Source organism: Malurus melanocephalus, unplaced genomic scaffold, assembly GCF_030028575.1.
Source record: "Malurus melanocephalus ecotype Western Australia unplaced genomic scaffold, MMel_1.1 scaffold_14, whole genome shotgun sequence".
Lineage (NCBI taxonomy): Eukaryota > Metazoa > Chordata > Aves > Passeriformes > Maluridae > Malurus > Malurus melanocephalus.
Genome location: NW_026623246.1, coordinates 4,480,735 through 4,496,117, shown reverse-complemented (window position 1 = coordinate 4,496,117; position 15,383 = coordinate 4,480,735). Strand labels below are relative to the sequence as shown.

Sequence of the window (15,383 nt, the reverse complement as noted above, 5' to 3'; positions counted from 1 at the left end):
CATGGAAATCTTGGAAAGTAACTATGCTTGGGCATAGCAAGCAGATGGAGAACCTCTAAGGAACACTGAATTTGAAGATACCCGAGGACTGGAACTTCTTTTCAGAGCACCCATGGACCTCAGCCCATTATCATTCCAAGAGCTTTAACAGAAACCACCTTCTCCAAATCCAAAATTAGATCCCTGCTTTCTTAATTACAGCTAGAGCAACAGACCCACACGGTCCTCTGTCAGAGACAGAAGTCAGTCTTCCCACTTCCCATCTCCTTATCCAAAGCTTTCCGCCTCATTGCCTCAACATTCACAACCATGTCAGCCTGCTTTTCCACCATATATCTGTTCCTTTACTATTTCCATAGTTGCCCTTCAATTAGCTCAACTCTTTAAAACCTCACATTTCTGAGCCACATGAGCCATTTTTAATATACTTTTATTGTGTCAAATAAATTATTTGCATTGTCACAAAATTGCAGTATAAAAACTTAAACACTGAAAAAAATATAATTTAAAACCTACAGTTATGAGACTACTTGTCACAAATATTATATGAATATGGCTTGATAATTCTGCATGTTCCTAAACTTGGTGCACTTAATTTATTTCAGAAATGTCTAACCTTGAATGTCATTGCAAATACATTAAAATCAGTTTTGTCAAGCAGTTTCTTACATGAATCATATGTGGGACTTTTTTCATGTGGATGCTCATCACATACTGTAGGGATAACAGTTGCATGTTTGAGTAAATATCCCATGGGTATGACTTCATAACACAATAGCAAGCTTTTGTTTAGATGTGTCTGCTGTCATGTTTGGAGACTGGGATGGGCTGCCCAGGGAGGTGGTGCAGTCACCCACTGTCCCTGGAGGTGTGTTTAAGGACAGACTGGACGTGGCACTTGTTGCCATGGTCAGGTCCATGGTGGTGTTTGGTCACAGGGTGGACTCAGTGACCTCAAAGGTCTTTTCCAATCCATGGATTCTCTGATACTGGCTCTTGTATACAAGGGAAGATCACTGACAGACACCTTCTGCACTGTCTGGTCTGCCAGCCAAGGCTGATTTTTCTGTGAACATCTTTTGACTACCAAATGGAGGTGCAGGGGTCCGAGGAACAACTGTATGTGGCATTCAGTGATCCGGTCTGGTTAACAAGGTGGGGATTGCTCACAGGTTGGATTTGGTAATCGATTTGGTAATCTTAGCAGTCTTTTCCAACCTACTGGATTCTGTGATTCTGTGTGAYTCTCCCTTATAGCAAATAAAGGAAAGATTGAAAAAATAGCATCTATGTGAGATTTTCCACAATGTGATAGGGCACAGTTAACAGTTCCYGTTTTTTCCCCACTTTTTTTTTCTTTTCTTTTCCCTCCTTGGCAAAAAGAAAGAACATTTTTCAGACCCTCTAAAATAAATTCTTGGAAAAGAACTGTTCATTGCATAAAGCACTGATTGGGATCTTATCCACCCACAACCTTGCCCTGACTATATGTCTCAGGGCACATAGTTGAACACTTCTGCCCTTTTTGTCTGGTCCTGTCCCCTCACCAAAGACAATGTAACATCAATTCAAAACACAAACAGTCCAAGCCAAGCCTGGAGTTACTGCCTCTCACAGCACTGCTATGTTTCATTGTGCCTTCTCCTATCTCAGCAGCTCTTTGAGATTACAAATCTCCTGCAGGGAATAAAAACAGCTTTTCCTCCTCAAAAGATGACAAAAGATTCTAGACACTAATAAGATAGATGGACACGAAGTCACTTCTGCTCTGTGTAATGCAGCAGCGATTTTAGCACTGACACAAATGAGATGGAGGCAAACACTGTGCTCCAGGAGTTAAAACTGAAAATGAGGAAGGTGTAAAAAAATGCCGCTCTAAAGGAAAGAAGAACAGAAAAACAACCAAAAAATAAAATGGATAGAAAGAAAGGAGAAAAGAATCAAGGCAGATAGGTGGAAAGTAGGAATAGGGACACAAACCAACATGAAGTACAATAAAAAAAACCAAAAAGCTTAAATGTTTCAGCTATTCCCACTCTACCATGTTTTTTTCCTAGCTCTTCTCTCTTCCATCCCAGTCTTATTTTTCTGTCTGATTGGCCCATCTGTTTTTGAAATGTTCTCCTGAGGGTAACTGTTCATCAGCTTTGGTTCTCCTAAGGACACTTTGCCACGCAAGGGATGCCTCAGCAGCTGTGACATTACCAGCTGAGATCTTCCTGCAAAGYAAGAATGGCACCACAGACTGCTGAGACCCAGGGCAGGGATTGCTCTATCCCAAATCAAATCACCCCTTACTGCAGTCAGAACTCAGCACATGAACACAGAGAGCACAGTGCATGCTGAGCACTGCGCAGACCAAAAGACAGATTCTGCTCCTGCTCTATAACAGAGTAAATGAGGAACACTCCAGTTGCATCAGTGATGTGCAGTAACCTGGTGAGAATGCAGCTGAACCTCTTGGCACCAAAATCTGGTCATCAGCCATGGTCATAAGCCTCACCCCACAAAGGGATCACTGAAATCAGTGACAACCTTCATATGAACTAAGATATGCACATGCAAGGTTCTGTTGAAGAACCAAAGCAAAAGGTCGGGTGTAAAAAATGGGAATTCTTGTTGAAATGGAAACTACTCTTGGAAATTTTTATGCGATCATAGCAGTGTTAGAGACAGCACAGTCCCTTATTCTTACAAAAGAGCCACTGCTGGTGCAAGTAACAGCAAAACAGCAAAAGCTGAGAATTTCTGCAATGGATGGAGGATGCATTGCTAAAGAGCAAACTTCAAGGTTGAACAGAGCACCATTGTTGTGCTAAGGATTTTCCAATGCAAACCTGATTACCCCGTGAGGCAGAGAACAGAAGAGCTTCAGAGAAGGGTGTTAGAGGAATGTTAAAATGTAAGTTAGTTTATTCTACCTATATTAATAGTGCTACCTAAAAATGAGCCATTAGGAAAAAGTGCATAATCATGTACTAAAGCACTTACAGGTTAACACAACCTGGGTACATTAAAGGTGTTTTTTTCTAAAATCAATTTCCAACTCAAAAAAGACTCTGGAAATATGGTAATAACTCTGTGCCCTTCTAGTACCCAAGGTAATAATTAACACATGCARAAAAAAAAAGAAAGGTTTTACATATTTTGGCACCATCRGTTCTGAAAAACAAACCGAGACTTGGGAGGGAAATACCTTCCTACCTGGCTTCTTTTTCAGTAAAAGAAAAGCCTGAATTCCAGCTGTGCCCCTGTCCCACTCACTGTTTGGGAGCCTGCAACATGTGCAGCCTCCCTGGGAGCAGCAATATCATGATGCTTTAAGGCACAAAAGCAACTGATTTGCAGAATCTTTCCCACACAGGACACTGTTTATGTCACGTTGCAGGTTCCCCAAGGGCCACAGTAAACTATGTAGCATGTCCAATGTCTCTGCAAAGACATATAAGACAGCTATCTTTCAGACTCAAACCAAACCATTTAATCTGGGCCTAAAGCAGAACCTTTTCCCAAAAACTTGACACAAGTTTTAAATGACACTTCAGACACAATGTGCAACTGTAGTTAACCATATTTTGTTGTGGTGCAGAATCCCAGAATCATTTTCAAGATACAACACAATCCAGTTTTTCAATTGAGTGAAAACTGGTCATTTTTCTATCTATCTTCTTTCTTATGTCTTGAGACCTGCAAATCTTTGATTCCTCTTCATTTTCTCCCACTAGGAATACTTCTTAAATGATTAACATTCCTATTCAGTTTCATCTCTTTTATCATCAGATTTCACCAAGCTATCTCCACAAAGAGATCTCCAGGTCAGACAGCTTCTGTCAAAACTGCTGGCAGAATTCGTGTCTAGAATTCCTGTGTTAACACCATTTCGAACCACCAAAAGCATACTACAGTATTTTAGCTATGTCATTTTTTCTCTTCTTTTTACCAAATGCAGCTGTGTGACAGGGCCAAGCTTCCTTTGAACCACAGACTTTTACATTACTTTAGTTGTTTCCAGTCTCACCATCRCTTTTTAAAATCATCTATACTTGGCAGAGGGAGCTGCATTTGGATGAATTAAAGCAGTTCTTCATTACTGTTTCCAAACTTTGGTTACCTCACAGCAACAAAGGCTCAAATCAAACTGGCCCCCACATCCTACAATAACAGCAACTACAAACTTTCTTGAGACAAATCTCACTTTACTAAGAGTTAAATAGTCACTCTAAAGAAACTATATAGGCTCTTTATTTTGTAGCAAATGGAGAAAAAATGGAGGTATTATTTTTTCCATCTAAAGACCAATCACCCTCCAGGGGAGCCAGGTTCTTGATGCTGGCTGCAGTTGAAACCTAGGTGACTAATACATAGCAAGCATATGCATTTTGAACAACTGCTATCAAATAAAATTCATCTCATCTCTAATGATCAATGTTGTTATGATCTCTGGCCACTTTTTTTTGTGTTTGTTCTATGGCACTTGATATGACAAAAATCTAAGTTTTTCTTCATATGGTCTCTCAAGCAGTTAAATCCTAACTCCACCAGGGCTCACTGTACTTCAGGAGGAACCAAACATCATCCTTACTCTATCAACAGATTCACACAGCCCAGAGAAACAGCACTGTCACAAGGCCGCCTTCTGCAACACCTCACAATATGAAAACACAAGGGAAATACGCAGCAGACAAACTGTTGAACAAACTGCTACTTATTCTACAAATCTATACAGGAGACATGATATTATATATACATATATATATATATATATATATATATATATATATGCACATCAAGTGTTGAATAATACCAGAGGTATTCCTATAGGGGAATAGAAAAAGCTATTTTCACTCAAGGGAGGAGACAATATACCTGGTCCTGGACCAAGCTTGGTGCAAGTTACTCACTGCCACTCCCTGGATATCTCACACAAACTGAACTCACAGTGAGAGCTGATGACATGAACCTCTGGCTAAAGGATGGTGCAGAGAAGCTGGGCATGAAATGAGCCTGAAAGCAGGAGGCAGGGAAGGTGCCCTGTTACACACCCAAGCATCAGCTCTGCACCTGTGGCTGCAGCAYGAGCTCTACCAGCACAACTGCAACAATTTCAGCACAAAATCAGTACAGGTTTCGTTTTACAGTGACAGTAACAGACATCAGTTCTGGGTGTGCAGTTTTTCTGTTCTCCCTGCTGAGCATCAACCACGGTCTGTTTCTCCTGCCATGGGCAGCTCAGTCTGGGCACATACGATGTGTGTCCTGRGCATGTGTAGGACGTATGTTATCCGTACATGCAGCTCAACAGCCTTCCAGGCTTGAACCATCTCTGTTACCTCATCAGCATGTATTAGAATTTGGATGCTCCCTTCAACTCTCCTTTGCAAATGAAGTATAAAGAAAATAATTAAAGCCCACACAAAGCGAGAAGCTGGGGCATTCTCATTTCCTCTGGCTAAACAGAAAATGAGAAGATTAATTTCCAGAATACTTGTGCATGAGCACAGATGCCAGAAATCTCTATTTCCCCTTCGTAAGGCTTCTTTTCATGTTTTTTAAATTTATTTACAAATCAAATATTCTTCAAGTGGGTATGTTTTACAGGATCCTCAAGAGTATCATGAATGACAAACCAAAGGGCTAGAACTCCTTAAGTGATTATATAATCCAAGAGTTGCAAACCACTGGGATTTTACTGTATAACCCTGGCGAGGATAAAAAGGCAGCCCTGCATTATTAATGCTAGGCTCTGTTTCTTTTTTTTTTTTAAACTCAGGCAAAGGCACTTACTCTGAAAGCTGTTCACTGAGAAGATGTTGGGATGATAGAATCCAGCCTTGCAAATACATTTGTAGGCTCCAAGCACAAATCCAAGGCCTTTAATTGGCATGCACTGTGAGAAAGGAAAAAAAAAGAAAAGTCATGCAGATGATCATACAACTGTATACTCAGATGTACGTTCAAGCATAAAAACATTACAAGATACTCTGCACAGACTTCTAAGAATAAACAGACATTCCTTCCAGACTGACAGTATTTTCTCAGCAGCTTTTCCCATMGTCATCTATCACTCCTTTTTTTTGGCCTTGTTGTTTACCTCCAACAAACAGCAAAGACAGCTCTAATCAAGCCTGTCCCACTGATAAACTGACCAAGTGACAAATTTGAGTCTTGCACATTCRATCTAGGCAGGACATCAGACAGCTGTGTTTTTTTCCTGGAGGGTTTCCAGCACTTTTTCCCAGCAGAGCAGGTGGGTTTCAGACAGCTRGAGCTCACATCAGGTGAGGAAGAACATGAACAATTGCAGCCAAGCCCCAACCTTCTGCTGGCAGCAGATGCCACTGCCCCTGGCAACCACAGCAAAGTGGGGACAGCCCAGCTAAGAGAAAAACAACTGGTTAGAGAAAATAGCTGCAGACACAAATCTGACCTGGGCGAAACAGAGGAAACCTATGTCAATGSGAGCCCCATACTCTTAAACTCTCTTGCAATTTTAGGTAGTAGTATGTGATAAAAGTTTTGTTTATACTCAGCTTCACTCTTGCTTAGTTTTGGGACTTTTGACATCAGGTCAGCACACAGCAAATTTATTACCATGCCAGAACAACTACTGTCATTTCTGTGCATCAAATAGCCTTTGCCTACYACAGAAGGAAGAGACAGTCCAGCAACATAAAAGTAGGAACACTTGTAAAATGATGTTTCCCAGTACAGTTTATTTCACTTCATCAGATGAAAGCAGACTACTATASTGCCTTCCCATGACTATAGGTGCCCCTATAGTGTAGGTGTAGCATGAACATAAACTAGACACTAGCAGTTCCTCAGTGACCAATTGAATGATTTAACTAAAACAGCCTCTGTCCTCTCACCTCCATATTTTTCACTTTATGCTTGTGACTTTAGGTGTGCTTCAGTATCTAACTGCCTATGACRTGAGGAAGGTTTCAGAGGACAGGGTTCATTAAAAAATACATGAGTGTAAAAAAATCAAATGTACACCAAGAAGACAGTGTGCACTGCAAGCACTTTAGAAAAACTCAGAAAAAAAAAGTTAAAGAGTTTCTTATTATCTCAAATTTCAGCTTTGTGACATAATTCTCCCTGATGTTAGGGAAGCTACTTAGCTGTTGTTTGCCTCAGTTCCCCAGACAGCATCATCTCTTCTCGTACCCTTTGCCAATGATGTCAGTGCAGACAGTGTGGGCCTGTGGGTCCTATTTGAAAACAACTAATAAATGGGAATCTGGTATGAAAGAACACTGAACATTCATTCAGCCTTTGTATAAACATGAAAGAAAGCAGGAAAAAAAGGAAAGAGAAGGCCCAATTTTTTTTTTTTTTTCACACTTTATCTTCATCCTGCAGAAATGTGACTGTTGACAGAGCGGAGTACCGGAGAAATTGAAGTGGGATGAGTGTGTGTGCAAGTCCAGTGACACCCAAACATCTTTTAACTAACCACAAAAARGCAGCTAAAGTGGTAAAAAGACTTTTTCAGAGAAAAATTATCTTCTGCTTTCTGGCTTCTTTGTACGGTGAAGATACACACCTCTGGAGAGACTGCATTTTCTTTTTGAAGCAAAGGAAGAAAAGAAGTAGCTCCTACTGTAACGTGTGAACACTGCAGCACCCCTAGTACTATATTCAAAGTCCTTTGCCACTGAACAAATTCACAGAATCACAGAATTGTTCATATCAAATATTCTGCACGCTCTTGAATCTGTTCTGCATTAATATGAATATATTCATCCAATATTCACACCAAATAAAAGTGTGAATAACTCTTATTTTATTGTCACTGGCCAGTCTATAACTTGAAAAAGGACAAAATACTTCAAAATGCTGCTATCTTTCATTGGTCTAGAGCATTATTYCTGTTTCCAGACTTTGGCAGCTGTAACACACCTTAAAAACATTCAGTCAAATTGCTTCTTGCAGTCCACATAATCCCAGGCAAAGGTTTAATAAAGATCAGAATATCATGTTGARAGGTGGGATGGAGAGGAGAGAAAGAAGCCTAGATCCTTCTAGACGCAATCTCAAACTCTGAAATTCCASTGTGCTCAACATTGCATGGAAACAGAACTATTTACAGCCTGACTACTTAAAAGAAATTGCAGCATCTAGGCAGGAAAACACATTAAATACCATAAAGCTAAAAATAGGAAATTATTTTCCCTGGAAAGAAAAAATTTCACTCTTTTTACAAAAGATTTAACAGGCAATATTTTATTAACCAGTGGTAGTAAATATTATGGTGAAAAAGGTAATAAATAAACTGAGTATTTTCTGCTGCACAAAAATTTAGCAAACAAAGTCCAGATTTGTTTGTAATGTTTATTTACAGACAGAGGCCTTTCCTGGCTGTCTGCAGGTGAATCTACACCATACATAGCAGGCACASGCAAGCAGCTTTTGTCCAGTGGCCCCGTGGCAGAGCCTGAGCCCAAGCCTGGCAAAGCTGAATGAGCTCAGCTCACAGTACTGGGCATGGGCTCAGCCTTCCAGGAGCACAGGGGCTGAGTGATGCACAACAGGCTCTGCAGACACAGCCAGTGAAATATTAATCTGCTGCTAAGTTACTTAAGATTTGATCCATATAAACTTAGCATTGAATAAAAGCAGATATATGAAAAAGATCTGCTTCCACATCAGCAAAAAAAAAAAGGAAACATAAAACAGACCTGGTTTCAAATTTCTTTACAAATGTGAAAGCAAAGCACTGGGAATAAACCCCACCATATTCCTGAGTATTTTTGCCTCACCAGTAGCCATCAACTCTTAAAAAATTTAAATAAATTTACTTTACTCAATTCATAAAAGCAGCTACCCTAGGTTGGATCAGAAGCTCCATTTAGGCTTGTACCCCACCTCCTGTGTGCCCAGCAGCCACTGTTGAGGGAAACAGTGAAAGATGGAGGCAGCAATTGAGTGATCCTTCACCTACACACCCTTCAGGACATCACACTCCTAAATGGAATTTGTATCGCTTTAACTTCCAGCCATTAGTTCTTATAGATGGCTTGGTTACAATTAAGATCAGCTTTATCATCATGTTTGCTAAAGAGAGAGTAATAGGTRTCTGTAGAATTCACACAGCACATTTATTCCACCTGTCTGTTCCCTGGTATTATATYTTTAGCTTTACAGSATTMGTATAATGTAATGACTGCCAGGCTYAATATAGTAAGCTTTAAATCACAGGTTCAACTAAAAAAAATTAGATATWCCATGAATATTTATCTTTAAATTATTTATAAATAAATAGCTTTTGAATCAACACAAGAATCTAAAACAGTTAAGCACAACATCTAAACCAGTTTTTTMAAAGTCGTATTGGTTTAATTTTATGCTGCTTGTTGTAAAGGACAAAGTTGGCAAAATCTAATGCGATAAAGATTATCTCTGTTGGAAAGAAAATAAACCCTCCAAATAACCTGTGCAATTGCTTTGGAAGTCTGAGCCAAATCTTCCAGCACAAGAGAGACAAAGCCCTTCATMAAATCTGATTAGCCAGAAACCAAGTGACAAAGTATTCAGCAGCCACAYAAAGCAGGTGATACATCCAGAAGGGGAGAACAGGGCAAAAACAAATTAGTAGCTTAAAAGAAAGCATGTGGCATCATGTCCCACATGTAATTTAGAAACTCAGACAAAGGATTAAACAAATCCATCCTGTGGCATTCTGGAGCAGAGGGGGTAAACCAGTAATTTTAGAATTAAGAAAAAAAAAAAGAAAGATATCTTTTATTTTTTTTTAAAGAAAGAAAATGGGGCGGAAAAAGACTAAAATTGCAGCCAGCCTTGAGTTGGGTATTTCATGTTTTTCAGAGAACAGCTTTCAAAAATCTGTATTTCCACATGTACACAGAGATGAGAACACCTCCCTTTTCTAAAGTCAAGTCCTTGTTCAAAGAACATAATAAGAGCAATGCCATGATAGATAAGCTTGACAAAGATAGTACCAGCAAATCCCTCTTTCTTTGCTCTGGTTAGGGGCAGCACATAAGGGATATGCAAAGAATAATTTTGTGCCTGGCACACAATAGGAGCAGGTTGGTGTCCTGCAAGAACCCAGGAGCATTTTTCTGATCCTGTTTATGACCTGTGGTCAAGCACACTCATTAAAAAAAAAAAAGTGTCTGCCTAAGTCAGTGGCAGCTCTGTCATTGAAAAGGGTTTACCCATTGTGTTTTCTCACTTCATTTACCCTTCAAGAGCCGAGTATTGTGTTACAGTGTGTTTGCAGCCTCACACGGACCACTGAGCACATCCACGCATCCAAGAACCTTGTGAAACACCTGGGAGGTCCTGCTTGCCTCCAGACAGCTTGGTAGGCAGCCAGCCTGCCAGCCACACTACTCATTAACTTTTCTTTTCAAATACATGATTTTGTCTCAAAGAGACAGGACAGGGTTGGCCACTCYATACTTTTTCTGGAGAGTTACTCAGGCACCTGTAGCTCTTCTCCTTTCTGAGTGCATTGGTGGAGTAAATTATTTTTCATATCCAAGTTAAAAATGTGTTTTCCAACAACAAGGGACTTAGAATAACATGAAGTTGTTTAAATCTGAGTCAGTCAAAGCACAGCAAMAGGTGATCTGATTCAGCTTACAGCAAACGTAGCTGTAAGGACAATATTTCTCTTTATAGTTTGATGCTTTGCTAAAAACTTCTCAGTACTTTTAGATTTGATTTTTCATTACTCTGGTTTCGTGAAGCATGGGATGAGAGTAAAAAGTGATGGAAAGGAGTCTCAGCTCATTCATACAAATAATGATAAATGACACATGACTACTGACAAACCAYGACCAGAAAAGTGAATGTCATTCACCAAATGTAAGGGACTGTGGAGTYATTAACACCAAATTAACCTCTTTTGAAACATGGCTCAGTTTGGTGACCAGGCTGTATGTTTGAGGACACATAGGATTGGTTCCCTTCTGGTTCTCATCCCCTTCAATTCAAAGATGATGATGTTATCAGCCCACTGATGGACAAACAGTACAAAGATGCAAGTGTTAGTGAAAAAAAAAMTGTGGAAGTGGAGCATTTTGCAAAGAAATGAAGAAAGGAGACCAGAAATATGTACAAATCATTGTACCTTCTTGGAAGGTGGTGAGGGGCAAAAATTTAATTTAGCAGTGCTTGAAAGCAGGTTACATGGGCGCCATGGTGGGGCTAAGGAGCAGAAAACTCATCAACAGCTGTTGTCATGAACATGGAGAACCCATGATCAGCTCACAAACAGTCAGGATCCTTTACAGACAGATCAAGTACAGCAATTACAGCAATTTTCAGAGGACAGGTAGCTTGGACACTCGTAAGTTCTCAGTGATATTTTTTAAGACAGATTTTTCATTACTGCTAAAAATACTATGCAACCTACGATCAGACTACCTGAAAAATAAAGATCTCTTCATCTGATTGTCTGGAAATGACACTGGTAACCTGAATATAATTTTAGAAYTCGTCAAACTTTGCTTCTGGTTAACATACTAAACAACAAAATTACAATTTCTCCTCTCCTAGAAAACTGCACTGCAATTAGAGGGGAACCTGTTAACAGACACCAAAGGGACTGAGAATTTTATGGCCATTAAATAATGCAGCGTAATTAATTTGAAGGCACTTTCTCAGGGCCAGATATCCTTGGCTTTGAAGATGAGTTAAGACATTTTTCACCATTAGCACAGGTTAAACTTAATTTAGAGCAAAGTTTAATTCACTTCCTTRGTGTGTTAACTAAAAGAGAATTCTCTTCATACCGACTCTCTAACCCGTTTTTCCTATCACTAAGGTAACTGCAGGCTTTAGACATGAGCAACACTGGAAATATCAAACATTATCTGCAGAACACCTTCCAGAAGCTGTCAAGGAATATGCCAAAACACACAGAGGTCCTTTACCTCTGGATGTCTGGTTCTGCCAGCTACTTCTGCATTCATCTGTAGCTTGGCAGCAACTCTTGTGAAGTTTGCCTGGAAGATGAGCCACACAGTGAGACAGGGGATTAAAGAAAGTTGCCAAAATCTGCAAGAATGTGAGTCATTTCCGACATTATTTGGGGAGGGGGGCGGAGAGGAAAGCTCTCTCTAGYCCTGATCCCAACAAAGGATGCAGTGCTTTAAAAAATGCAAAACCCCTCAACTTCACATTACTTACTGATGCCAATTTTTTAACCAAATTCTCAGTTGGCCCATCTCTGCCAATAAATGCAGTTAATGGTCCTATGACAATGCAAACTAGTTCCACTCTGAAATMCATTTTTCACATTTACAGAGTACATTAAAAATATTTATTTACAATGCTAAAAACAGTCTTCCAYRTTTTCTTCCAAAGACCAATAGGAARTAYTAGAGAGGCCAATCCAATCCAGTAACTCATGAAGAGAATTGTGGTGCTTGAGCAAAGAAAACTTATTCAGAGCGGGAAATAGTAACAGGGAAATGCACAGCTCATCTCACAGAAGGGCACAACCAAACACCCAGCACACTGTACAATTCTTTGGAAAGTCTGACTGTTGAAGTGCTTCCAGCATGGACAGCCTGCTGGTCCTGCTAGCTGAAATGGGAAAAAAAATTGCTATAGTTTGTCCAAAAGCTAACAAATAGCTGCTATAATCAGTAGGTAATTTAGCTGCACAATTAAAAAATGGTGGGAAAAAATGGTGGAAAACAGTGCACGACATAAAAAGTTAACATGGACAACATTGCTAAACCCACATTTTCTAGTCAGCAGATAGATCTGTCATTTCCATTGCATTTCCTAGCAACCATTCATGTAATTACTTCTTYATTCCTAAAGCATGATTTTTAGGCTGATTCCACATGCTAGTACTACACTGGAAAAGATCTGCAACAGTTTGTGTCTATTTTCCCAACCCACAATCCCTTCTTGGACTTACTGCCTGGTTCCAGACAGTGCAGCAGGGATCCGAAATTTGCTAAGTTCCCACAAACTTCATGAAAATAACATCCTGGTAGAGAAGAGATACCCTCTGAGCACTCTTGCTGAGTGAGAGACTACATCAYAAGGACACACCTGTTATTAGACACCAGAGAATGCTCCTTGAGCACACCACAGTCACAATGAAAGCTTCAGCTGGCACTGGTGCTGTCCTAGACATCAGTGAACATCCTCACGGGAAAACGCAGGAAGTGTGGACTGGATGAGTGGACACTGAGGTGGACTGAGAACTGTCTGAATGCCAAATCCCAGAGGGTGATAATCAGTGGCACAGGGTGTAGCTGGAGCTGTCACCAGTGGGGTCCCCAGGGTTCAACACCAGGCCCGGTATTGTTAAACGATTCATCAATGGCCTGGATGAAGGGGCAGAGGCCTCCTCAGCATGTTCCCTCTCCACATCAGGCTGGGAGCAGTGGCCGATAGCCCAGAGGGCTCTGCAGCCCTTCAGAGGGACCTTGGCCAGCTGGAGAGATGGGCAGAGAGGAACTGCCTGAAATTCAACAAGGGCAAGTCCTCAAGAATCATCTGGACACAGTCCTGTGCCATGTGCTCTAGGATAACCCTGCTTGGACCAGATAACCCACTGTGGCCCCTTCCAACCTGATGCATTCTGTGATGTGTGGTAAAAAAATACCTTTGGAAACCAGGCTACAATAATCTGATGTCCCTGCTCCTTGGTGTTCAGCCCATATTTAGGAGTTCACTGTCCTATTTTTCCAGACTACTAAAAACTGCCAGGAGTCTTGAGCTGAGTCCAACTGTGTAAAGTTGAATAAATTATGCTCCTAGTTATAAAATTAATTCTTACTAAAATTCTACTTGAGGATTTAGTGTGAAACATRGTTCAGAAGACAGCTACATAAAGGCTCAAATTTTAATATATTTGGTCAATTTTAYGGCATTCCTTCTCATTTATATTGGTATCACATTAGACAAAAATTGAAGGAAAATACCCACCTCACTAATGCTTGGAGGAAGACACAGCATCTTCTACTACAAACAGAGTCTGACTTAGTCAACTACATGACTCTTTCTGTCTGTTTGGTGATCATTGGTAAAACTCTCAGTTATGTTCTGTCCATCAGTAGCATGCACTTTTATAACATATTTCTTTAATTTGAGAAGACAACCAAGTCCTGCAGCAGAGTGCTCGCGCTGTCCGCAGCTTGATCAATATCCTTTCATTAATTTTGTTTCATTCTGGACTGTAGCCTCTAGAGTTTGACAATGTGTCAACTCATCAGGAATATTAATCTTACAAGACACTATCAGAATTTAAGTTTTTCTACTTGTCAAACTTATCTCCATGTTCAGGCACAAGTCTCCCATCCTCAGGGTAGGCATGTCACTCAGAACTAAAGTTCAGAGCARTTTCTAGGTTTAACCACAATCTGAGCTCTTTCAAATTACAGATTCTTCTTGATTGCTTTCAATCCCASAGTGAGAAGAAGCACCATATTGTTGCTGTCAGAAAAAAACCTTCCCCAAATCCCACTGCTTGACAGCAGCAGCTTCACACTGATCTCCAGAGCCTGGATCTGCACGCTCACTCATTACGAGCCCCACAGAGGTGCTGCGTGTCCCACTGGCACCGTGAAAACAGACACCCACTGTTTGCCAGCTATTTGACAGCTCATTCCACCTCTTCTTCAGCACCAGGCAAGCACAAGGGGTTTAAAAAACGCTTTGTGAAAGACAGTTAAACTTTTGGRTAACAAAATCAGAAACAAAATGTTTATAACAACCTAATGTGAAATTAGCAATATCCTTGATAAATTAATACCCGTCTAATTGCTTATTGCTTCTCATCCAGGACACCTCAGAGATCAGCCAGGAGAGCACACCATGAAATCCTCCTTCTTGCTCTGAACACTTGTTTTTTTCCTGCAACCTTTATCAGATTTGATGAAAAACACCCTAATTCTGAGTAGTAACTGTTCCATAGGCAAGTCCTCACTTATAGGTCTAAGGTTATATATAAGGCTAACCTTGAAAATATTTCCTTTATTCTTCTGCTTCACTTATTTCAAATCTAGATTTTTACTTTTTTCCAAAGCCAGTGCAGCCTTGATGACTCATATCTCACTCCTCCATTGCCTTCTGGAGCTGGAGGGTTTGGCCATGGATGTAAATTACTCAGAAGTCTCATTCTAAATGGCTGCTTTTGATACTTAATGATGCTTCTCTCTGCCCATCATTATTYTTCTTTCAGATCTGCACTTATTCCAATAAGGCTATTCCTGTGCCCCGGTGATTAAAAGCCACTTTTCCCTGTTCTGCTCGACTGCCATTTCCTGGCCAAGCTGAGCTCCTCCTTCACACAAAGCTACAGCCAGCTTCCATTGACATTAGGAAAGCCACACACTGTAAAGCTGTTCTCTGAAGGTCACAGTSTAACACGAGCTTTGATACAG

General features: G+C 40.3%; 1 protein-coding gene across 1 annotated transcript in view; it reads right to left on the bottom strand.

The window, feature by feature from the left end:
* Positions 1–15,383, bottom strand: part of GPR158 (G protein-coupled receptor 158) — a 179,281-nt gene that overhangs the window by 96,996 nt on the left and 66,902 nt on the right. The window contains exon 3 of the mRNA XM_057384046.1: positions 5,785–5,887. Coding sequence (XP_057240029.1) covers positions 5,785–5,887 — 103 coding nt within the window. The remainder of the gene's footprint in view (positions 1–5,784; positions 5,888–15,383) is intronic.